Here is a 25867-nt window from a genome sequence, read left to right on the forward strand (position 1 = left end):
CAGAATGAATGCTTCCCTAAGATACACCAAACTGTGACAGCCTGACCCACTCGGGCATGGGCATGGGGGCAGGGGGGCAGGGGGCGCCACTTTCCCTGCTAAGGCTGGAATTGTTGGAAACCCAAACAACTTTCAGCGCCAAGGGGGCAAATGCCTGAATCTGAAAAGGAACCAAAAGAAATTGTACCAGGGAAAGGAGACAGGGATGGAAGACCAGTTCCCAGAGCATCTCTCTCTGTCAACAAGCACTGAGAGTCTTTATTACTAGAATATGAAGAATCCCGTGGGAATCGCTGTATCTTTTTTTTTTTTTCTTTCTTTCTTTCTTTCCCTTAACTCTTTTCTTGCCAGTCCTTCCCTGGCCTGTTGAACTGGCTCGGTGAGGGAGGAGGTGGTCTCATCCAGAAGCCACTCAGTGGGAGGCCTCACGAGCTGCACTCCTCACAGTGACAGGAGAGGATGTACCGGTAGGTGGCCGTGAGCCGCATGCCCCCGGAACAGCGCAGGCGCAGTGCCTTCAACTTGGAGGTCTGAGGCCGGCAGCAGTGACAGGAGGAGCGAAAAGGCTGCTTGAGGACAGTGCTGAAGGACACCAAGGGCTCAGAGCGTGACGCCTGGCTGCAGTGCCCCTCGCACCTGGCCAGAAGCACCATCTGGGGAGAGAAGAGACAGGGTTACCCTGTGGGGAGACCAAAACCTCAGCCAGGTCCCACGGCACCCTAACACTCTTTGCCGACTTCCGGTGGTTTAGACCAGTGGTTCTCAACCCTGGCTGCACCTTAGAATCACCTGGCAAACTTAGTTTTAAAGCATCGACACCCAGGGGGTGCCTGGGTGGCTCAGTGGATTGAGCCACAGACTCTTGGTTTTGGCTCAGGTCATGTTCACAGGGTTGCAGGATAGATCCTTGCCTCAGGGTCTATGCTCAGTGGGGAGGCTGCTTGAGATTCTTTCTTCTCCTCCCTCTGCCCCAACCCCTGCTCATTGTCTTCTCTCTCTCTCTCTCTCTCTCTCTCCCTTTCTCTCAAATAAATAAATTTAGAAAATAATAAAGCTTGGGCTGAAGTAAGAGAGGCTGTGTGTTCTTTATAGTGGCTTTTAATGTGGCTATAGTAAACAGACTTCTTTTAGAATCGGATGCAAATTACCAAGGTTATCCCCAGAACAATGGACATAGGCAAACACTTAGTGTTTGCCTCCAGCTTAAGGGGCTGGAGCAGAGGCTCATTTCTGTCTCCCATACATACATCTGGGTTTCCTGGGAGTGGCAGTTATGGGTAGGGGAGGGAGGCAGCTTGATTATGAATTAAAAGAAGGCCATCAAAAAAACATGAAATCTTGGGGCACCTGGGTGGCTCAGTCATTAAGTGTCTGCCTTCGGCTCAGGTCATGATCCCAGAGTCCTGAGATGAAACCCCATATTGGGCTCCCTGCTCAGTGGGGAGCCTGCTTCTCCTTCTCCCACTTCTCCTGCTTGTGTTTCCTCACTCGTTCTCTCTCTCTCTCTCTCTCAACCAAATAAATAAATAAATAAATCTTAAAAAAAGAAAATATTTTTTTAAAAAATGAAATCTTGCCATTTGCAATGATGTGGATGGAACTAGAGGGTATTACTCTAAGTGAAAGAAGACAATCAAAGAAAGACAATTATCATACAATCTCACTGGTATCAGGAATTTGAGAAACAAGACAGAGGATCATAGGGGAAGGGAGGGGAAAATGAAACAAGATGAAACCAGAGAGGGAGACAAACCATAAGAGACTCTTAATCTTAGGAAACTGAGGGTTGCTGGAGGGGAGGGGTGGGAGGGATGGGGTTGCTGGGTGATGGACACTAGGGAGGGTATGTGCTATGGTGAGCGCTATGAATTGTGTAAGACTGATGAATCCCAGACCTATACCTGTGAAACAAATAACACATGATATGTTAATTAAAATAATAATAATTAAAAGAATTAAAAGAAGGAAGTGGTCTACTCATCTTTCTTAAAGGAAGACAAGATGACTTCTGGTCATTATAGGTTATTAACATCATTATCAAAGAAGATGTTGGGATGAATCCAAAGATAGGATATGAGATACTAGGAGGAACCAGCAAGGTTTGGTGAAGTTGGAGTAAGACCTACTGATTTATTTTCTTTGAAAGATCGTAGAGGTAGAGAGAAAATGGCAACTATGAACTGTTTCGAATTTGTCAAGGCTTCAGTGCTATCCTGCCCGCTCTTTATGTGGACAGGCAAAACAGACATGATCTGAAATAGCTTTTGAGAGATTATGCCATAGATCAGTAGTACGTGGGCCAGTCCTCTGCGCCCACTCCATCCGTCTAATGAGAAGGAGCCCAAGGTCTTCCCCAGCCCCTTCTCGCTATACCTGCTGGTTTATGAGAAGAGCTCCCTGACAGCTCACTTCGAAGTACTGTTAAATGTGCCATCTCTAATGTGGACCATCTTTTCCACAGATTAAGCGATATTCAAAGGTCACCTCTCCAAATGAAATCTTTAGAGATCCAGCTTCAGTCTGGATGAATATAGTGAACCTGTGTCAACACACTTAATTCCAAGAGGCACAGACATGGTGGTGTATCTCACCAAAATGATATACACGCAGATGACCCAGATGTAGACCTGGAATGACCTGGCAGTTAGCACAGCCCATAAAGTGACTGAATCGCGATGCTGGGCCATTTGTAGAAGGAATGACCTGATCGTGATTTCACTAAGCGTTTTCAGGGTCTCAATCTCCACCTTCAGCTCATTCACTGAAGACCCTGGGGCCACCTCCAATGGGTACCTCTATCTCAGGAGCTGGACTTTTGGGGCAAAGAGAATGCACAGACATGTACATACAATAAACACATTCAGGGCACCTGGGTGACTCAGTTGGTTAAGCCTCTGCCTTCAGCTCAGGTCACGATCTCAGGGTCCTGGGATCAAGTCCAGTATTGGGCTCTCTGCTCGGCAGGGAGCCTGCTTCCTCCTCTTTGCCTGCCTCTCTGCCTACTTGTCATCTCTTTCTGTCAAATAAATAAATAAATTCTAAACAAACAAACACAAACCACATTCAGTGGCTGCCTGATGCCTTTGGACTCAAGTCCAAAATCCTGAATTGGTATTAAGATCCTCCATGACTTGGATTTCACATCTTTCCAGTCTTACTTATAACTGTTCTCATTTTTGTCACCCACTCCATTGCAACTGTTCTAGTTCTCATTACTCCCTATTCTAATCAAGCTCAATCACTTAAAAGTTATGGAACTGCCCTGAATTTCCCTGCCTCTTACCTTTGCTCATGTCTTTCCCCCTCTCAGGAATGCCCTTTCCTCCTAGCTCTGCTTAATGAAATCCCAGCTATCCTCCATTGTCAAGTTCTTCTCCTCTAAGAAGAGACTATAAGACAATTGTAGGACCTGTGGCATTCTCAACACACATGCAAATCTCCTTTCTGGGAGATTTCCAGGCTACAGATCCCATCTCAAACCTGAAAGTGACATAAAAATCTAGCTCTGATTTGTAAATGTGTGTTGGAGGGCTACAGCGGGGAGTTTGGGAGGGAAGATCTAGAAATGAGTGCCATTAAGGAATGGAAGGGATAAATATCTGCTTTCCAGATTCACTCTTGATATTCCATCCTTTAGCCCCTGTTTTACTCCCTCACCTGTTTTACAGATTTAATGAACATCTTCTCACCTCTTCCAGACCAAAGCTTCTCAAACTCTAACACGCACGTAAATCAGTTGGGGAACTTGTTAAAATGCAGATCGTGTGTGAGTAGTTCTGGGTGATACCAGAGCTGCATTTGTCACAAGACTCTGGTTGATGTCAGTACTGCTAACACCTGCACATTGATTAGTAAGGCTCCAGACCTGTTCAAGTCTGAGAGGTTCTGCTCTAGGTTGATCACTAGATAGGGATCATTTAGTAAATAATAATGGCAGCTGATATTTATTGAGTGCTTGCAACATTTAATCTCATTTAATCCTCATAACAATCTGATGCTAAAGGTCCTCTTTTAATCTGTACTATTATTACAGAAGAGGAAGCTGAGGTTTTAGAGAGTTAAACTAACCTGCTCAAACTCACGTATCTGGTACAAGGCAAGGCTGGAATCAAACCCAGTTCTGCCTAAAGCCAAGCTCCGGGCCTGAATCCCTAGTATATCCTGCTTCCTGATATGAAAATGTTTTCCTGAAGCAGGAGCCAACTCACACCCTTCTCCAATCTACTTTGACTTACCTCTGGGAACCCTAACCATACCATAACCATAGAAATCTGACCTTTTCCTTATGAACTCCTTGGGATACATACATCATCACCACCCCCAAGCTTCTGCAGAGCTAAGTCTTGAAAGAGCACTCCTGAATGATAATTCCTCCACTGTCAAGACCTCCCCCAGGTGCCTCCCCCAGTGATCTGGACACTACCAGAAACTCCCAGAAACTCCTTGGATGGTACCACACAGTGTCTAACTCCTTAACCAAGTCATCAAACATCAGTTCGCCTTCAAACATCAGTTCACCTGCCAAAACCCAGTCTGTGGTCAACATACGTTCCTCATGCCTGGGTGACCTGGTGGGGCCTTACTAACATGGAAAGGCTTCTCTGCATTTGGCCTTGTACTTAACTGCTCATAATGGACTTCTCACAGCTCAGGTGGGTGACAGATACCTGTTATCTGCTTTGGGTCCAGTTTAGTTTTTGCTCTCTTAGGTTTCCCCAAGCAATTGGCCCGATGCCAGGAAGTTAGGCAACTTCTCCAGAAATCCCTTGGTATCCCCCCAATCTTAGAGTCACTGGCCTCCAGTGGGATATGAAAGTCAGTTCCTTCTAGTACAAACAGAGCTGCGGGGTTCAGAGATTGCTCAGGGATGGGCTCCTTCATGTTCTAATCTTTTTCCATGTGCGGAAGCTAAGAAAAATGAAAGGACCTTGGATGATCATAAAAGAATGGTAATGATGTTCATATAGAACACGTATTGGGACATTTACTAGGCTCCAGGCTCTATGCCAAGCCCTTCATATGCAACCTGATTCTTAACAGCTATGTCAAAAGGTAAACTTTCCTCATTTCACAGATGAAGACATGAAAAGGCAGAGGGTGAGTCACCAGCCTGAGGTCCCTTCATTATCCAAAGGTGGGCCAAGATTCTGACCTGAGACAGCTTGATTTCTGAGCCCTCAGTCCTAACCATGACTGTCAGCCTCGATCCTCCTAAGTTGCCCAAGCTGGTCATAAGCAAGTTCAGGCTATTGTGAAGGTTAGAGCCAGCTGTGATTCCTGGATGTTGACCAAAGATTAAACCCGGTGACCCCAGGCCGCTGCTCCCCCTGGTGACCTACCATACTTCTTAGGCAGTTATGTCTTCTGCTACAATATACAGCTATCTTCTGAGTGAGAGAAAACCCAAACACAGATGGTTTTCATCACTCCTTGCTGAAGGATTCTTACCACTGCCAAAGCCACTTTCTTCCTCCGTCATGGGGGACTCCTACAAATTCCTGGCACAGGCCATAAATGACTAGCTGTCTCCATGGGTATCAGAATAAAGACCCAGAACAAAGACTTTGCACACAGAACATCCTATCCTAGAATGGGAGTTTGGCCATTTTATTTCATTTAAATGAGCAACGGTCTTTTGCCTTTTTCTCGGCAGTCAACACTATGTACCCCTTATCCTTCCGGCAGCACCCATTCCTTCCTTCCCCAGCACCCTCAATAAATGACCATTTAGCTCATCTCCAGGGCACCCGGGTCAATCCCCAAAAGGTCTGTGCCAGTCTCAGGGCATCAGCAAAATTGCACCAGAGGAATGAAGCAGCAAGGGGACAGATGGACTCTGGTCCGTCGGTCTGGTCACAACTCAAACCGACACGAAGCTTTTGTACATAGAACATTTCCGCTCCCTCTCTCTCCCATTTACTTACAGGCATTATGAGGGCAAAGACTTGGTCTTTCCCCCCCTATTTTTGCCAGCCACAGGACCTGCACCTTAAATAAATAAATTAATTAAATAAATTAAATTAAATAAATTCGTTCCTTAAAGGAAAAAAGTGATCTCTCCCCAGTAGTTAATTGTATTAGAAGTTCAATGTTCCTGACACTTCTACCATACTATGAGCTTTGTCAGCAGCCCTAGGAGAGGCTCGGGGATCTTAACAGCTTCCTCTTCAAATCCTCTGGGAAGTTCTCCAGGCTTTATCCCGTGAACTGTCCTCCTCCTTGGCCCTTTGGAGTTCAGATGACCCTAAACCCTGGTTCCATGTCCCTGCGGGACCACCATCTCCCTCCCCCATTCCTTGCCCAACTCAGACTTCACAGGCCTGCCTTATTAGCTCCCTTTCCCAGCCCACATCCCTGAAAACTCCTCCCTGGCTTACATCCAGAACTTGTCTCCTCCCCCGCTTCCTGCTCCCTCCACTCACCTGGGAAGGGAGGTCAAGGCAGCAAGCTCTGTTTCTCTTCTACTGTTCTCTGCCCACTCTTAACACCCAGCAGGATGGCTTACATTTACTTTGCCCTTCGGCACGCGTCCCCCACGGCTGCCAGATCTCTGTGTTTAACAACAACCGTGATGAGGTTCATTTTCCTAATCCTTCCAGGATCTACGAGATCCCAACTGTTATTGAGGTCTCTGTAGTGACTGAAATAGAAAGTGAGTCTGAGCACCTGTCCTGTTTATAGCTTCATCATCAAGATGATAATGTCACTCATTAATGTCTATTATATGACAGACGCCATGCTGAACGCCTTACAGATATCATCACCAATACCCATAACCTCACCTTTAGATACACAGCATTCACCCCATTTTACAGAGGAATAAATGGAGGCACCAAAGACTCATTTCACTTCTCCCGAAGTCACCCTTTGGGCACATCGTTTAGTTGCAATGTGAAACCAGGTCTCTCTCACTTTGAAGTCTGAGATGCCTCAGTTGCCTTAAAGGTTCTCCAGACAGCTTGTTTTCACGAACCACTGGCCTTTTGCGTGTTTGCTATATAGCCTTTACTCACTCAGAACTTCAGGGAAGATTGTCAATGAACATGCCACTCCCGGGATCTCTTGTACCCAGTCCTAGGAGGTGTCACTGCTGAAAACCACCGGGTGCAGCCTAATCACCGGTCACATGACCTCCTTGGTGGACCACTGTGGCCAATCATTTCCGCCTGACTCCATCTCATCCCTCTCCCGAATTGCTAAGAGATGGGTGACAGGCCCCTGGAACTCAAGGCTATGGGGAGCAGACAGTATCATGGGAGGCTCCCACAGAACAGTCACAAAAATTCCTATTTTCTAGAAACATTGTTGAGTAAAAATCATTATTTCCAGTGGATCCGAAGTTGAGGCTGGGCTTCCTAATAGTGGCTTCTGTATTCTACCAGCATTTCTCCAAAATGAAGATCCAAGTAGTTGAAAGATAAATGACTTGAGGCAAACGTTGCCACTCCTGGACTAAATGAGCAATCATACTGAATACATTTTTAGCATTCAGTTTTCCCCACCGGTAAAATGGCGCTGCTAATGCCTTCCAAGACAGGTTTGTCGGCAATGATTAGATCCTATATTATGAGATGCCTGACACATATTAGGTGTTCAAGCAGATGTCTTCCCTCCCCTGAGCCTGGGTCACACTCTCCCGGACACCTGTCTTCCCAAGGCCAGACACTGGGTAAATGTAAGTCGGGAAGCGTTAACCACAGACAGACAAACGTTAGGCATGTGTCTAGTAAACAATGGCCTTTGAACATCATGTGGAGGGAAACTTTTTGCAGAGAGGAAAGATCGACCCTGGTCTCCTCATTGTAAAATCCCTTGTTGGCTGTCTCCTAGACATGGGCTAAATGTTTTATCTCAAGTCCGTAAAGAACAATTTCGTTAATGAGACCCATTAGAAAGAAGACCAGCCTGAGTCTGTGAGAGTCAAGAATTATAGATTATTTAAAAATGAAAAACAGTTTTTGTTCTTGGATACATAGAGAAAATCGAATCCAGAAAAGGTCTGTGTAGTTGAAATTCTGCCAGGCTTCTTAAGGCCAAGAAAGAAAGGTTTATAATTATAAGCACCATTTACATAAAACTATTGCTATATTTGAGATCATTTGGGCTGTTAAAAAACAGATTGTTCCCATGAAATTATAAACGTTTCTGCTACTATCACAATTTTGTGCCATTTACCATGGCATTCTGGAAGGAACGTACATGAGCAAAGGTAGACTAAAGTCTGTTTCTGGGAGTCGCACTCAAGCCCCGTGAGTTTGTTGGGCTCGAGTTAACGAGGTCTCTTCTCTGACCTGCCCTTAACTGGTGCGATCACTGCTAAGATGTTCTTCTAACATTTCACCAAATCTCTCTGGATTGTGTTTAGTTTTTAGAGATGTTCCTATTTCCTTATTCCTTCCTATCATCACCCTGGCATTTTCCTTGAAATAATTTTAATAACCCCCACTTTTGTTAAAGAATCATGATTACAGAGAACAGCTCAACAGAGGGAGAAATCATGCACAGAGTAAAAACCACCAAATACTAGTGCTATCTGTAGGGGGAGGGGAGGAGAAACTAATAATTGCTCAAGCCCACAATATCTGAGCAATCACAGTGGTAAAAACATGTCCCGTCTTTTTCCCCCCTTCCCTTTGCTTTAGTGTTTTGTTTTGTTTTGTTTTTTGTATTTTTTTGTTTTGCCTAAGAAGGGATTGCAGTCTTACAAAAATTTAAGTTTATCTCTTTACTCCTTTTTTTAGTTCCACAAGTACAAATAAGAGCCAGAAAGTTTTTAAATGGAAAGTCCCTATTTTTTTCCCACAGTCCTAGATCTTATTAATATAATGGTTAAAATGATTTAACTCAAATTCGGATTCCCCCAAACTAAAACAAGCCATTATCATTGAGTTGTAATCAGAGAAGTGATGGAAATTTTCAAGGCAGACAGAAGTCATCATGTTTGTAAATGGAGGGTAGAGACATCAACTTATATGGTCTTAATTCTAGTGGCTGATATTACAAAAACTTCTTAATTATACCGGTAATTTAAAAAATACTTGCTGTCTGAGAATGCTTAAGTGGTTTTGGTCTCAGAACTAGAGTGAAAAATCTCTGAGGTTGGGCTAAATGCACTCTTATTTACCAAATGTGGGCAAATTTCATTCATGTGACTGGGGGCAGTGACGGTCGTGAGATTCTCATTCTGAGTCTATCCTTCCGCTACTATGGGCCTTCCTTCTGGGTGGTCCCGGTGGCCAGCCCCTCTAGGCCTTTGAAGCATGGTATTCCTACGCACGCCTTGTGCCAACACTGAGACATCTCTCGCATAGGTTGCCTGCCCCAAAATCATACAACCTACTCCAAGCAAGAGCCATTTGGATAATCCCTATAAAAATGGGAAATGATCCACTTGCCATGTATCTTTTGAAATCATTTTAACGTAAGCATGGCAGGTGGAGAAAGGCTTGGACCACAAGGTCAGCGAGCAGCTATTCCAACAGGATTCTCTTTGAAGAGCCCCCAACCCCACCCCAACAAGTACATTTTACTGCTCAGTCGTATTTCTGGCATCTGCTTCCTCTTTACTGCTGGTGGAGGTAGCAGGAGTCACGAGAACCTGTAGACACCACTTTTCTATCTCGATAAAGAACACTACTGCTTCTAAATTTCACAGCCAAGGAAGAAACACACCTGCCTCATCTTGTGTAGAGCGACAATTGCATGATGAGAACCTTCCAGCCTTTCCTATTGACTTTGAGTAGCCTGAAAAGAGAGAAGCTGTCTGGGATTATGTACGTGGTCAATCAGGCAGCTTTACTGACAAAGGTTCAAAGCCTGCTGGGAGACCCTGAGAGCAAGATTCTCCCTCAAGCCCCACGGGGCCAACCGGAGAGCTCAGGTCTGGACTACGGTCATAGTTCTCCATCCCTTGACAAAGGAACGCGGGCTTCTCTCCTGTCTCTGCGAAGTAGCGCTAACGTTCGCAGACATCAGGATCTTACCTTCGAGCTACACTTGTACAATGGGTGACTGATAGAATCAACATAGTGATGCCTCATGCAGCGTAGAGGGTCCGAGTCCATCATGAAGGAGCTGTCCGTTTTGCTGTCCGTATCTCCCATTAGCGCCAGCAGGGAGAGCATAGAAAAGGATGCAGCTAGTACATGATTTCTCATTGTTGTAAGGAAAAACTTCGGAGAAGGGACAGCAGAGGGAGGCAGAGGACTAGGAATGGGAAATGCCTTCGCCTCCTAGGATCCAGTCCCTTTCGAGCAAAGGACAGGATCCGGCTGAAGCTTTCTGGTTGTCATTGTCCTTTGTAGGCCCCCCCCCGAGTCTTGTCTTACTCTTTCCACTTGCAATCCATCATCGCGAGATCTGCTGCACAGCTGGAATGAAAACAGAAATTATTTTCCCCCGGGAACATTTACCCAGAAAAACGAATGGAACCCAGGGGGTATGGAGTAGAATTTTTCCACGTCATTTTGAATGACGGCGGTTGGTTTCTTGAGCGCCGTTAGCATAGGCCATCGCCCATTCTAACCCTCTCCCTCCCCCAGAGCTTATTTGTAACCATTCGGAGGTGGACACCGTGGTTTAGTGGAAGCACATGTTGACTTTAATTGCCAGAGTCCATGTTTCGAGGAGCAAGAAGAGTTGGAACTCATGGTAAGGATTAGACATGTGGTTCTGGCCCCAGCACAACTGCATTGGGTGGTCTCATCTTTATCCCTGGCTTGGCAGTGGGGGAGGGTCTATTCAGTTTCTCAATGATCTCTGGTGTCAACATCAGCTCACAGGGCCAGAAAACAGACAGGTCAGCGCTAATGAACACAAGCCACATCCCACAGGAAAGAGGTATATTTTCCATTTCCAAGTCCATTACCCACCCACCCACCTACTTTTCCACTAGGGCTCATCCTGCTCTAGGCTCATCCTGTTTTTGGTGTAAGCCCCGTGCCCCCCAGCATCAGTGGCAAACGGCATCTGAAATACACATTATGCTAACTGGCCTCCAGTGTGATTAAAGCAACACGTACGTATTCGCCAAAGAGTCACACATTTCTGCAGAGCCTTGTAGCCTGAGCAGGCGGCCTAATTCGAAAAAGGAAGTGGTGGTTAGAGCAAAGACTTACCAGTAAAATGGGATCAGGGCCGATAGGGGCCTGGAAATCTGCTTTGTTCTTTTAACCATATGCATCTTGGACAAAGTGGAGGGCGCTGCGCATCACCTCACCAACCCTCCTAAGCCTGGCCAACGTGGGTGCTTTTTATCACACCAGAAGACAGAGTGTCACAAATATTTTCAAACATTTAGGACAACTGGGGAGACCTGTCATTGCATCCCAAACAAAAGGAAGATAATAATTAAAGCCTCAGAAAAAAGTTTTGAAAGTATTTCAGGTAAGAGTTTGATTGTTCTGTTCATTGTACAACATTTTTTTTTAATTTCCTAGTCATGGACGGTCCAAATAAACAGGGCAAAGTATTAATAAGATCAAGATTAGAAGTTCAAATCCAGGGGTGCCTAGGTGGCTCAGTCAATTAAGCGTCTAACTTCAACTAAGGTCCTGATCTCAGGGTCCTGGGATAGAGCCCCGAGTCTGGGTCCCTTCTCGGCGGGGAGCCTGGTTCTCCCTCTCCCTCTGCAGATCCCCCTGCTTGTGCTCCTGCACACTCTCTCTCTTAAATAAATAAATTCTTTTTAAAAATTAAAAATAGGGGTGACTGAGTGGCTCTGTCGGTTAAGCATCTGCCTTCCACTCAGGTCATGATCCCAGGGTCCCGGGCTGAAGCCCCGAGTTGAGCTCCCTGATCAGCAGGGAGTCGGCTTCTCCCTCTCCCTCTGCATACCCTGCCCCTCTCAAATAAATAAAATCTTAAAAAGAAGAAGGAGGAGGAGGAGGAGAAGTTCAAGTCCATATAAGTCAATTAGTTTGGTTCCAATAGAATGGCCCCAGACCCACTTAACCTCAGTTAGCTTTCTTGTGAGTGTGGGGCAGGGGATCCTAGACTGAAAATGGAGTGTGGCAAAGGGCCGTTTCAGACAAGAGCATCCCTGGCAATGGCAAATTCTCAGCGAATATGTGTCAGAGAAATCCTATAAATTGCAGGACCAGCAGGGACCAGTAATGAGGAGACCCACTTGGGCTCAAGCCCTGCCCTTGAGTAACTGGGAGACCTGGCTCACGGCATTTAAACAGGTGTGGCCTCAGTTTCCTCATCTGTAGAATAAGAGAAATGGAAAAGATGGAGTCTGTAGTGCCCTCTTGCCCTAAAATGACACCGCCTGGTACTTATGGATCCAGTCACCACCATCTCCATAGGCAAAGGTAATCCTGAAGTTAAGAGCGTATTTTCATACAAGTCTGCACCACTTTCCCTCGTGAACATGCTAATTGCAGCAACTCATTGAAATTGATCAAACCTGAGCTAAAGCTCCAAATTGGCAAGAGATGCCAAAGAGTATTCTTTGTTTTCTCTTCAGCTGCATATCACACTGAAACTCACCAAGATTTCAACTCAAAGAGCCAGAGCTTTCTTGGATTCAATGTTCAGAGGCTGCCGTATTACTGACCATTTCCTGAGTTTCAATATGACTATGTTATCCCAAGTGGTTATCTGACTCTTTGAAGCCTTAATTAGTCTCAGAAAAGGAATTTATTAGATTTCTTCTTTCACCACTCCAGTCTATCGATATTTCCCCCAGGAGTCAATGGCAAAGGGATGAAGGGAAAGTAGACATTCCAGTCCTGGCCCTCCCTCTCCCCTTCAGAGCCATGGCCAGGAGGTATGGTTAAATGAAAGAAGCAAATGAAAAGAAAACATACAGCTTGATGGCAAAAATAAGCAACAGCAATCAATAACAAGACCCTATATATGTGAATGTTTAGACCCAGATAGTCCATCTCTGAGAATTATCCTACATATGCGATCCCACTAGCATGTGATTATTAGTTTGGCATTGGTCATCACAGCATAAAATTGGAAACCGCACAAAATACCCATCTCTATTACACAACACTCATACCCTGGAATACTATGCAACTGTATAAAGAAGGGTGCAGAAACTCTACTGATGTGTGTTATACCAGGAAGGGTAAGAACATATATTTGTGTTCATTGATATTTACACAGAGAAGCTCTGGAAGGATATTCGAGAAGCTACACAATTAGTTATGGACAGGTATGGGAAAAAGACTTTCACTGTATACATACATTTGAATTTGTAAATTTCTGAATTTGTGAATGTATTACCTGTCTAAAACTTCATTTAAAAAATGTGTACTTTCTGGGACGCCTACGTGGCTCAATCGGTTAAGTGTCGGCTTTCGGCTCAGGTCATGATCCTGGGGTCCTTGGATCAAGTCTCGTGTCAGGCTCCTTGCTCAGCGGGGAGCCTGCTTCTTTCTCTGCCTGCTGCTCCCCGCCCCCGACCCCCACTTGTGCATTATGTGCTTTTTCTCTCTCTGAAAAATAAATAAATAGAATCTTAAAAAAAAATTGTACTTTCTCTTTCCAAACCTGGCTTAAAAATACTAATTAAATTAATGGATGTTGAATGTTTGTGCCAGTTTGAGTATTTTAGTAATATTATATTTTTATTTCTTACAAATTTTGGAAGACATGCTAGTTAGTCTTTTCTCAGTCTTCCTAGTGGATCATTTAATTCTTAAGCAGTACTGCCACCTAGTAGCGACATCTTGAATTGCAAGCACAGTTGAATTTTTTTTTTCTTGAAAGTTGAATAAAACTTTTGCAGACAAGTGTTGTGAAGCGTATAATGATAAAGAGACAGTTAATGTCACACAAAATATAACTTTATTATCTGATCTTCTCTTTAAAGATGATAAGCTGAACCAGATGTAGTAATAAAGATAAAGTAGAAAAACATGTCAGAGAAAATGCTGCTTGACTGCTAATAAGAAATACACTTTTCAGGTCAACACGCTCACAAAGCATGGTACTTTTTGTTCAGTTTTTATATTAAACTCTGAAATAAGAATTCAAGCAATGATGTAAACAGACCACTGAACTCTCAAAACATAACGGTAAAATTCTTGCCACTTAACTTTGGGATTTTCACCCAAAGTGTTCACATCATATGAAGAAAGAAATAAGCATAATGCTCGAAAACCGAGTGGCATGAAGTCAGATTCATCTGAACTTGGTGTTGGTGGGGTGTGCTCGGATGAGAAGTGCACGGTGCTGAGGGCAACACTCACGAAGAGGAGAGTCAAAATGAAGGAAATTCCCATCACTTGAGATCCGATTTATGACAGCCTAGGGGTATCGTCTTGTCTTGTCAGAGCTTCGGGCATGTTCCTCAAAATTAAATTAATTCCCATTTGCTTTCATTTTTTTTTAAAGCCACGGATCATAAAAACCAAGCACTGCCCATCAAGACTTAGAACCTCGGCCCAGCCACTGATGGTCTGACTGAGAAAGCAACTCACTTGCTGAACTTGGGAGCTCCAGGGCTGCTCCGTGCTCTGGGTACAGCCTCTGAGACATGGACTTGGCGGATGTACAGAGCCCACATTCTCATAGCTCCCATGTGGAGCCTCTGCCGGCAGGAGAGGCACGTAGGCCGGCGTGCCCGACTTTGGAGCTACCCTCCAAACGATACCAGTGGAAAAGAACAACTGGTGCCCAGATTTCCCCACCTGTCATCCTCAGGGAAATAATATAGCAGAGCTCACAGCGGGCTCAGCCTCCTGGGTGAGAGATGGTGTTGTGTCCACAGAGCACTCACTCTTGGGCTGACCTTCTGCCTGGCAGAGGGTAAAGTGCTGGTTTCACGCAAGTTATTCCAGCAACAGGCTAAGACCAGGGGCATGTGCCAAGAATGGCCTTATTCTTGCCCCGCTTGCCAGGCAAGGGAGGGTGGAGCTTTGGTATCCGGATTCCCACCCTGGGCTGTTTTCAGTATTAATACATGCACGTAATGCCTCCCATGGCTTCTTTCTACAGATATTTATTGAACACATATTCCGTAAGCATTTACTAAGTGTCTCCTTTTGCTCTAGCAGATAACAGTTAAGGGTCAGCGGGGAAAAAAATAGGTCCTGTTCTAGTGCCTTCTTCCAGCTCACCACATCTACAAGCAGAGTCTTGGCCTGTTGTTTCCTGGGTGACTTTTTTTGGACCGAAGGATAAACTCTCTCACCACCTAATTCATATCCAACATGCACTGCATCATTTCTAAGAAGATCAAGTTCAGCAGATAAAATATCATGACTTTGGAATGGTGTCAGCGTCACAGACAAGAGTGATTTGATATTTACTCTCATTTCAGACAATCATATCAGGCCTGAGTCAGGTAGAGAGGGCAGAACCAAGAGCCTCTCTCCAAGGAATCGCCAAAAATAAAAATCAAAGGTTTAAGTTTGGAAGAAAGCTCGCCACTAGATAACGCTTCACACGAGGCTTAGGGAAGAAAGAATTCTAGGTCTAATCAGAGAGTGTGAAGTGCTAAGTAGCCCCTTCTCAGGAACTCAAAGAATTCCTATTGGATCTAGTCAGCTAGATGCCTTGGAGAATAAGTCAGATGCCTCTTCCCAAGGCACTTAATTTATAAACTGTAAACAGCATGTTGGATTTTATCAAGCATCCCATGTGTTCAATGAATTGTTTTTGATATTATTCCTCTCTGGCTGCACATCAGTGGCAGCCCAGTGCCTAAGCCTGGGCTGACCTGGAGGCAGCAATACTAAGGCTGGGAGCCACAAGGTCACTAGAGAGACTACGGCTCCTGCCCCTGTCGGCTCACAGTGTCCATTCTCCAATCAGAGGTGGCCATGCCTGCCCCCGCAGTGCCACCTAAGCAGGGAGAGAAGGTGACATCTTTGCAATTCAACAGCAGTCCTCCAGTCTACAGGGCTCTGTGCTCCCCCAGCCTGCATTACTAGCCAAGCATGGTCAGACTCAGCAGTGGTGGAGATGGAGGAAGAAAAGCGATGGGGGTTGGGGGTGGGGGTGGGGGGGAAGGAAGCAAGAGGGCAGGAGAAATACAGCCCAGGAGAGAAGCACTAAATCACAGCCCCAGAGTAAATAAGGGTGCAAAAAAGAAGAACTGGAAACAAGTAATTTCTGAGAATGGGCCAATGTCAATGGCTCCTCCTGTGTGTGTGTCCTTGGATTAAATAGTTTTACTGTCTTGGGAGGGACTGGTGTGGGAGGACTTGACCTTGAGACTTGACTGAAACTTCAAATCTTGATTTTTGGGACATCCAGAAGAACCTCTCATTGTTATTCAAACTCTCCCTTACCTACAGCTTTGACCTCTTCTTCCCCAAACCCATGTCCAACCCATGCTAAGTGTCACGTGTCCCAGTGTTTTGCACTCATTGGTCAGAAATAGTAGATAATTATTATACTGCATTCTGAAACCTGAAGAACATTTTACTGTTGCCTGCTCTACTGGAAGGACGGCTGATCTGAGGAGTCTCAAGCTCTGAGCCCTACCCTTCCCATCATTGGCTATGCCATCTTGAGCAAGTCCCTTGCCTTCTCTGGGACTCTGTTTTCCCATCTACAAAATGAACAGAATGGTCCAGATGCTTGTGTGGTTCTCCCCATTTCTGACATTCTCTAGCTCTCTCCTACCTTCTCAGAGGATGGCACCTGCTTTGGGGCTTCATTTTCCCTGAAGCAATACTACAGAAAGGGTTCCTTTCTTCCTCAGGAAGTTAATGACTGCAGAAAAGTCCAAACAAATCATCATGTGGTGCCTGAAGCAAAACCGAAGGTCAAGCCATAACAATCTGCCCTTTTGATGAAGCCATATTGGTGGCCTGAAATAAAAAGAGCCCTTAATAACCAATTGACTCAGTGCCTGAAGGTACCAAATATAGTTATAAATTAAGAATATGCTGTTGATAATAAGGAGTGGCTGGCGAAGATATTTACGCAGTCCCTGTGACTCTTAGAACTGTCTTAAAATGTATAGTGTTTCTTTCCAGTCTTCACCACTTGGGGAGAGGACAAAGGCTAATAGTGAGCAGTCATGGTAGAAGTAGACATCTTTCTTTTGATGATAGTGATACAAGCGGAATTTAGCCCTCCTGAATCTTCCCCATGAGTGACCTTAATTCTAAACCGAGTTTGAGCCACAGATCCTCATCCCCTAGCGGGGCCATCAGCGACACTCTGGTTCAGGATAGAAGAGGAAGATTGGTTAGAAGAGTTGTCTCCTCCGCAGGTGCGGAATAGATAAGGTCCCAGTTGTCAAGAGCAAGGCACTCTGCTTACAAACTTACAAACTTACAGATGTTTCTGTAAAACATCTACAGAACCTTTGTGCTAAGGGAGGTACATTCCAGAAGCCCTAGGTGGGGACTTGGGTCTATAAGAGTTGCTTGTTGGTTATGGTTATGGCTCTTGGATCTAGTGCTGGGCTTCTATGGGGTTCTATAGTTGCTAAGGAAAGACTCACTCTGAGTTCCTCATGCTTGACTTTTAGAGTACAAAACCTTGCATAAATTGGAAGTGTTGAAGTCTGATTACCCATGTGCCGAAAAGCATGAGACGGTTCAAGTCTTTTCCTCTGGGGATTTGGATTATTTCTGTAAGCCTACCATTCCACTATGAGCTGTGACTGATATGGTGATGAGCTGTCAGAAAATGCTTAGCAGTGGTCTTTCTGCGGTGCCGCAAATCAAGGACAGCCCTAAGCAGGGAGTCCCTCTCCATCCTTCCATCAACAAGGAATGAAAACAGGGTGATGGGAAGCCATAACGGAAGTAACAGAGAAGAAGGAAGAAGGATGTGTTTATGTTCAAAATCTGCCACTGCCCTTCCACTGCATTCAAATGGCCCCATTTCAGAAAGGGAAGGTTCCCTTCATTTTACCCAGTCTTTCCCAGGAAGGGGGTCTCACATCACAGATGAGACACCTTTCTACCACTTACCTTTGGAAAGGAAGCAGGGGAGTTTTGAGATACCCACTCAGCCCAGGGACTCAGTCTGCCCTCCCACCCCCGCCAAAGCATGAATGCATTCTCTCCCTGTGGAAAAGAAAAGGTAGCCAGGTGTTCTGGGGACCCTGCTGCTGAAGCCACTTGATATTTTCTCTGCCCCTGGACTGCTGGCTCTGGTATGGCCTTAGGAGAAGAGAGGTGACTAGTGTCAGTTCAGGGAACAGGCTTCCTCTCACCCTGGGGCCAAATGAGTATGTTGGCTTTTCTTCAAAGTGTCCAGCAAAGTGTTTCCAAAGCTGCATTTGAATATCCTCAGCCGCAACAGCATTTTGGAATGGTGGGTAGTGATCTCACCTAACAGCTGTAGGGCCCTTAGTTAGAAATGGGGCATAAACAATGGAACCAACTCAGCCTCTATTCAATTCATCTTTTCTGCCCAACTGTGGAAGTTGAATACTGAATTCAATCCCATTGCAATCCAGAAGACTTGGGGATTCAGACTTCTGTCAAAGGGGCACGGTTAAAATAAAATCATGTAGAAATACGTTTCTCTGTATTGCTCATAATTCTGAACGTATTGGGCTGTTGGTCTCCTGTCCGTGTTTCTGCTTTGCTTAAACTCCGCACACTACGGCTACATTGTTGGATTGTTGGTTCTCCTCTCACCATTCCATTCTGCTGCCCTTGGACTTCAAACCTCAAAAGAAAAATTTAAATCCTGAAAAGGACTAATTTCCCATCCTCTGGAGGAAAAATCACAGAAATGTATCAAATCCTGAACCATCACCTCCTGTTTAAAAAAGAAATTGGACTTTGATTCTTCACGTCCATTTTAGGCATGTAGATGCCTACATTTTACTTGGAGCAGAGGAGAGGGGGATGCTTTTTTCCTGGAGGAGTTGACCTCCTTTTCTAATGCCAAGTAAAGAAGGCAACTTCAGGGTTCAAATCCTCCTCCCTGGGAGAGAGCAGGTGAAATGAAGGGAAGCTTCCCTTCCTGAAAGTGGGCTATTTGAAAATTTGTGGCAGCAGATTTGGAACATCAAAAATAGTCCTTCCTTCTTCTCTTTTGTCATTTCTCCCGTGACCTATTTGTATTCCCTATTGGTGGCAGGATGGAAGGGGACTCCCTGTTTAGAGCTATTGTTGGTTTGCAACACTGCAGAAAGGTTATCCCTGAGCATTTTCTGACAGCTCATCAACTTTCTTGAATGTATTAACCTGTTGCCCTTTCATTTTTTAGAGGATATTACAACTGGTTGGACCACAGCTTAAGAGGAGAAGCTGGGATTGAGCCAGGCCTTGGAAGAGAGAAAATGGTCTGAAAAATTCTTAGCTTTTGGTAGAAACAAAGAAAAAAAAAAAGAAAAAAGAAACATACATCAATGGCAAATCTAATAGAACCAAGTTTAAAGCTACTAGTCAATGTTCAAGTGCAGATCTTGACATGAGGGTGAAAAGGACCTCCAACTGGATGAATTCCTGAGTATAAGCACTGGGGCTATATTGTGGACTGAAGTTACCCATTCTTTGAATTTTCTGAGTCAGCACTGTCTCCAACAAAAAAGCATTTGTTCCAGACCATGAATCCCATCCAGGGTGTTAACGTTCTGACCATTGAGAATGGGTCTAGGGGGGTGTGACTTCTCAGCCTTGTAGGCTCAGCCGTCAGACTCTGAGACCCTCTGATGGAGGGGACAGTAAGCACGACTGGTCCCAAGCAAACGCTTGCCAGACACGCGGGTAGAAAGCTTTGCAGATGTGAGGACAGCTGGCGGCACACAGAATACCATCGGCCCAGTCTCCCTCAAAAACTCGAATGTGTGGGTGTCTGAATGTGCAGCAAGCAAACCTGCACCGCGGAGCCGGCGCCCCCTTTTCCTACCAGCTTCTCCCCGCACCCCACCCCCCGCACACACATGGGGGTGGCGGAAGGATTCCGCATCCTTTGCGGCCGCGGTGCTCAGACACACAAGTTCATGGTTGCTGATCCGACGGGTGAGGAGTGGGTGCTACCGGCTGGAACGGTGCCACTGGCAGGGCAGACAGGAAAATAGGAATGCTCTTAATGTCCTCCCAAAGAAAACCTTTGACGGACAAAAGAGTGGTTGTATTTTTACCCTCTCCCTTCATGCTGCCAGGCGTCTTTAAATAGATCCTCTAGCCTAGGGACTTGTATGGAATAATTCATATTAAAACCCAAGAAGTGGCAGAGGAGGGGAGTTGGTTCTTTTCTTCTCTTTCTTTCCTTTCTCCACTCCCCCCCCCGCCCGCCCCCGCCCTTGTCAAGTGAACAGGAAAAGACTCATTTTAATTCAGCTGTGTTAAATTTCTCCTTCTGGGTCTTTTAATGAACTTTAGCTAATTCGGAAAAGACGACGAAAACCCCCAGGAGAAGAAAAGGGATAGGAAGCGGCATTGTAGATGGCTCTTTGATACCTTTTGGTTCCAAGGACATGAGTGGCATCTTTTAATGATGCCGCACAGAGCGGGTGACCCCAGGCTCTTAAATGGGAAGGTCTAACGGAGAAGTCCCAGTGCCTTCCATTAGCAACTCCTAAACCAATGGGCTGTTCTGCTGTTGAAAGAAAAAAAGGGAAGAAAAAGTCTTCCCCAGTTTTCCGGCCCCACACATTTGTACTTGGGCTCCGGCTAGGATCCGTTTTCTCCCGTCTCCCTCTCTCCCCAAATGGGTTTCCAAAAGACCTTCAGGCCCCAGTTAGCCAAATTCAAAACCCCGTCTGTCCTTCTTTTTCCTTGGGAAGGGAAGGATGTGGGAAGGATGGAGAAAGGGGGCGGAGCAGGGCCTGAGGATCCGGGGAGCTTTGCAGCAAGCCACTTGTCTCTCCCCTGAAACAGAGAATAACCACATTTCTCTTAATGTAGGCTGAAGGGCATCCAGGCGTTCCCAGAGCTCTGCTACCCCCAGCCCTGCGCTGGAGACGCGCGGGTCACTGTGATGGTATGCTCTCGTCCCTGCCAACCCGGGTCACTCCAGCCCTGCCCTGAAGGGCAGCCCAGCCATGTGGCTGCTCCTCTCTGCGAGTGGGTTCAGGCTCAGGGCTCCAGAAAGCCCCCCGATCCTCTCAGCCCCGGCAGAGCCGCTGCCAAGAATGACATCCTGAGATTACTATGAAGATGGGGAGACCTCACGGGCCACTCTCCCCGGATGGAGCGGGACCCAGGCTGTCTGGAAAACAGGCAGAGCAAAGAGCGAGCTCACAATGGAAGGAGCTCAGGAGCGCGGGGGGGTGGGGGGGTGGGGTGGGAGTGGTGGAAAGCCAAAGAAAATAAAAGCCACATGCCACCCAGGAAGATTCCAGGGCGGGCGGGAAGGGGGAAGGAGGTGGCGGAGGAAGGACTTGCCGGGAGCAAGTACCCAGACATGGCACTGCCAGTCTCACTGGATTCTTTTCTGAATTAGATTATGCGAAAGAAAGCGGGGAAATATATAGCCGGCCAGCTGTTCAAAGGCTTACAACCTTGCTTTTATTGTCCGGGTAAGTTGGTGAGGTGGGGCATCAGAGGAATTCCAAACATACCATCCCAGACAAATTTTAATATGTTCCCCAGTGTCATACACGAAGAGGAAATGACAGCTGATCACAGCCAAGGCAGGCCACAGCGATCTGGGCCCTGGAGCTCACCCAGCCACCAGCCTCCGCCCTAGTACTTCTATCTGTCCACCTGCCTCCCCATCCCTTCTGCCCTTACTGGCCCTGCTGGGTTTGGAGGGTGGTGGGGGCTGGACAAAGTAGCAGGAGCTGACGTTCATGGGAAGAGGTGAGGTTGGCCTTCAAGGCCGCTGGCCAAGAAGCTGAGGCTGGCTAGGGTGAGTCAGGCACCCCAGGGAGTCAGAGGCATTTTAATCCAACCACGGGGGATTATCTGCTGATAAGGGCTGAATCAAGGACTCTGGTGATGCTGTCTTCAGGGTCCCCCCCCCACCACCAACGCCCCCAGTAACCTACCCAAGCCAGAAAACAGAAGACTTCGTTATGTGAAAGCAACCCTGTGTGTGGCTCTGATGGGGACCTGGGTTTTAGGGAACGACTTCCGGCATCTTCTTCCCAGGGGCCCCTTGAATTCAAGCCAGACCCAGAGGTCACTGGTTTGGATCCTGGGGGCGGTTCAAGTAAGTGGTGGGAGCCAGTGATAGCATCTTGCTCTGTGCATGTTTCTAATTCAGTGATTCATCCAGTGGCCCTGATGTCAGCTGCTGAGTGTAGGTGACTCACAGCCATCCCTGATAGAGATAGCACGTGGTCCTTTCCCAAGTGTGCTCAAGGGAACAGAGAAAGGATAAACTGCCCTTTTTCCAGGCTTCCTCTACCCAGGAGGGAAAGATCCGGGCTATGCTAGCTGTGAGTGATGTGTACCCAAGATTCGGTGATAAAGGCCTCAGGGGAACCCCTTCGTCACAAATGGAAAGAAAACCCACTGATAAGCGACAGTCGTTGCAAATAAATTGGGGTCTCAGCAGATATTTGAAATGGGCCTTTGTAACAAGGCAGTCATGGACCCGTTTAGCCATTGGCAAAGTCCGTGTCAGTCCCCAAATCTAACTGGAGATAGCATACAGACAGAGAACTGGGCCTTGGGACAATACCTTAGTCACCTTCGCATCCAGCAGGACTAGCATCATTTCTTAAAAGGTTGATGGCATGAATAATTCACTAGTAAGAATAATAGCGCTTGAATTGTGAGTCCTTCAAGTACAGTAGAAATTGCTGGCCACCATCGGTGGCTAGGATGCCGAGAAATTCACATTTTTCGAGGGCCCAGGAAAATAAATGAGTTGGAAATTGTTAAATGTATTGAAAAATGATTTATTTTCCCCTTGACAGCGTCATTGGAACTCGAATTAAGATTGAAAACTCCACAGGCATATTTCCATCTGGGGGTGTCAGCTGCTTGGTACACAGAGGGTCAAGAAGTCCTCCACCAAGTTCCCCCTTTACCTGAACCAAATATATCTTAAAGCAAATGATGCAAAACTTGGCGTTCTGGGTTCAGACACTCTCGTAAAATGATCTGAGTAACAGTACCAGAATATTGCTTTGACTCAGCCCACTGCTTTGTTAACAGCAGGAGTTTTTAAAGAGGAGTTTAAAAAAAAAAGAAGTCACTGCAAAATTGCATAGCAATAGAATCCATAGTATCTTTTCAGGCTTTCTCAAATCGTGAATATCCCAGGGCTGTAAATTAACTCTTTCAAAAGCTGGGTTTTCACTCAACAATGCCCCTTAGGCTAGTTATTAAAGGAGATCAGGAAGGTTCCCCCATAAGCCACGTTCCCGCTCCACAGTGAAATCTGGTCAAGAAGACCCTCAAGTTTAATTTCGGAAGCCAGACCGGTGAGAAGAAAATGGGCCGATATTTGCATTTGGTCTAAAGGCCCCCTTGAGAAGCATTCTGCAGCTCCCTGGCCCCCCATTCGTTGACACCCACAGCCCACACTGCATTTTAGGCGTCTCTACGTTTTCAAACACACCGGGGATTTAATATCCTGTGTTGGAGCAATTTGCCGATGCCAGGTCCTTGTCATTAAAATACACTATTATTAGAAATGAGACATTTCGCAGCATCCGTATCTGTTATCAATGACAATTACAAAGGACAGAAAGTGGGACTCCCGTCTTGCCAAAGTGCTTCCTTTCCTGCACCTCAATCTCAGTGGAGAAGGGAGTCATCTCTTCCACGCAGGTTTATCTGGGCTTCTGAATTACAATGAGCCTCAGTTACAGGGCGTTCCGAGTCATTAACATTCTGTACACAAACTTCCCGTCCCCCAAGAAAGAGTTTTTCCCAGGCCTCCTACAGCCCAATTGTTAAAGAGAGAACTTGCATTCAGGAGCTTGAAAGAACCCCCACCCCCCCCACCCTGCCCGAATATTCCTCAGGTGTTCGTAGGAGTCATTCCTACAGGTCCCCATCTCTGCGCCGGTGGGAGCATCCTTTCTCGGTCACCGTTTGGACAGTGTGGCAATAAGGCCAAGGCAAACAGCATGCATTTCCTCGGACTTTTTGCCCAATCAAAATCCTATAGTAAACCCATCCTCCTCTCTCCCCAGTGCTCCTGCCTGCGTCTATGGAAGTGAAGTCCTTGCACATTGGAAGGAGAGTGCAAAGGAACAGGATTCCTGCAAAGCGTGATACAGAAAGCTAGAAATAAATGTTGCCTATTGTTTGAAGTCATTCTAAGCACTCCGGCGGAGCCCTGGCAGGAGATCAGCAGCATACAGAAGTAGTAATAAAAGTAAACAGTGCGCTTTTAAACTCTCAGGCTTGCCCGCGTTCATAGTGCCCCCATTGTAACAGGGATGGGGGCAGTGGGGAAGAAACTGGGGCTTCGGGAATCCATGTCGTCCAATGCTGCTTCCCAGTCTTCCTTTCACTGGGTCAAATAGAAGAACCATTACAAAGTTACATTGAACTACGCAGAGAGTTTGAAAATGAAATCCCTTTCGGTCAAACCCAAAGGGATTTTCCAGCCTCTCCGTGAGGCTCCCCTGCTCTGTCACAGACTTCAAAGACCCGTTCGTTTAAAAAAAAAAAAAAAAAGAAAAGAAAAGAAAAGAAAAAAAAAAAAAGAAACCCACAAAGCTAGCATACTACCGATTAATGCAAATTCAATTAATGCAAATTTAAGTGGTATTTAAAGGTTTTCTCTTTGTCTGAGAGGAGGATGAAATGCTCGGTTTGGAAAGAAGTAATTTCCTAGGCAAGCCGTCAGCGCTTGTTTTCCTGCTTACCTTTGGGGGGAAACGCAGGGCTCCTTTCTTCTCAGACTTTTCTGAGAGCTAGAAAGAGGTCCTGTTACTTCCAAATGCTTTTGTTCTTCTGTCCCTCTGTCACATGGCTTGCCTTTTATATTTGCAACACACAAAAGTTAGGACTGTTGTTTAAGCGACACAGGGAGAGAGAGAGAGGGAGAGGGAGAGGGAGAGAGAGAGAGAGAATGTCAAATGGAAAAGTGCCATTGCAGTCATATATCAATCAGGCGTGCGGCCGCAGCAGCGCTCTAGCAAATGGGAATGCCAGGGAAATGTGAGGCGCTCCTTATCGGGGACTCAGCCACTGCCCACCGCTCGGCTCCCTTCCACGGAGCATCTTACGATGGGAACAGCATAGAGGAACAAGGGCAAGGGCAAGGAAGTGCCCTTTCTTTCTTTCTTTCTTTCTTGGGAAATAATAAGAGGCTAAATGAATATTCTGGGTTTAATTCTTTGGCAAGCATGCCATCGAGATGGGCAGTCCGCGGTGAAGACGCATAGTTTGGGAAACACAGAGACAGTGGCATTCTGTTTCACGATTCCGCAGCTGCCTGAGATGAAGCTGAAATTTTAAGGAAGGGGGAGAAAGATGGGGGTCAGAACGGCTTCGCAGGCTATACCGCTGAGGCAAGTGCAAAACGCTGCCCTGTTTTATCACGACCTGTGTGGGTGGCGAGAGCTTTTTTTCTGTGTTGTTCATCCATTATGTGATTTTTAGCGGCACGTACGCGATTAAATCTACAAGGGCACTTTACTAGTGCTGTCATCTGCATCATTTAGAATAAAACTCTCCCTAGGATTTAGAAACAATGGAAAAGTGACAATGGGAAAGTGTAGTCCCTGACTCCTTGGAATAGAGGAGGGTGAACCTAACAGGTAAGGCCAAACCACCTCCAAACGGCTCGTTTTGCAGAAAAGTGGCAAAGGTCACTGGGGAAGGGGGGGCGGTGGTGGGGGTTAAGTACTCCTGCTAGCCAGTAATGCCCTTATGAGCTGTGAAAATACAAAGGGAAATAATTCCTTCAAGAGCTGAAAATTGAGGCAGAAAACCATCGAACAATTTTGGTGGACGACACAAAGAACCACTGAACCATTTATAGCTTAGTTGTCAGACGGACCCAACCCCAGAATAATTTTTTTATTAATACTGGTGAAGAATTAAACTGAGAATATTTTTTTTGAAAGGCA

At 46.0% G+C, this 25867-nt stretch overlaps 1 protein-coding gene across 1 annotated transcript; it reads right to left on the bottom strand.

The window, feature by feature from the left end:
• Nucleotides 1-314: 314 nt before the first annotated feature.
• Nucleotides 315-24837, bottom strand: LOC111150601 (NDP, norrin cystine knot growth factor). Its single transcript, XM_022508107.1, has 3 exons — nt 24659-24837; nt 9984-10370; nt 315-653 (listed from the first exon to the last, which is right to left on the bottom strand). The coding sequence occupies exons 2-3, from the start codon at nt 10155-10157 to the stop codon at nt 426-428; spliced, it is 402 nt and encodes a 133-aa protein (XP_022363815.1). The 5' UTR covers nt 10158-10370; nt 24659-24837; the 3' UTR covers nt 315-425.
• Nucleotides 24838-25867: the final 1030 nt, after the last annotated feature.

Source organism: Enhydra lutris, unplaced genomic scaffold, assembly GCF_002288905.1.
Source record: "Enhydra lutris kenyoni isolate GAN:26980312 unplaced genomic scaffold, ASM228890v2 scaffoldscaffold23, whole genome shotgun sequence".
Taxonomy (NCBI): Eukaryota; Metazoa; Chordata; class Mammalia; order Carnivora; family Mustelidae; genus Enhydra; species Enhydra lutris.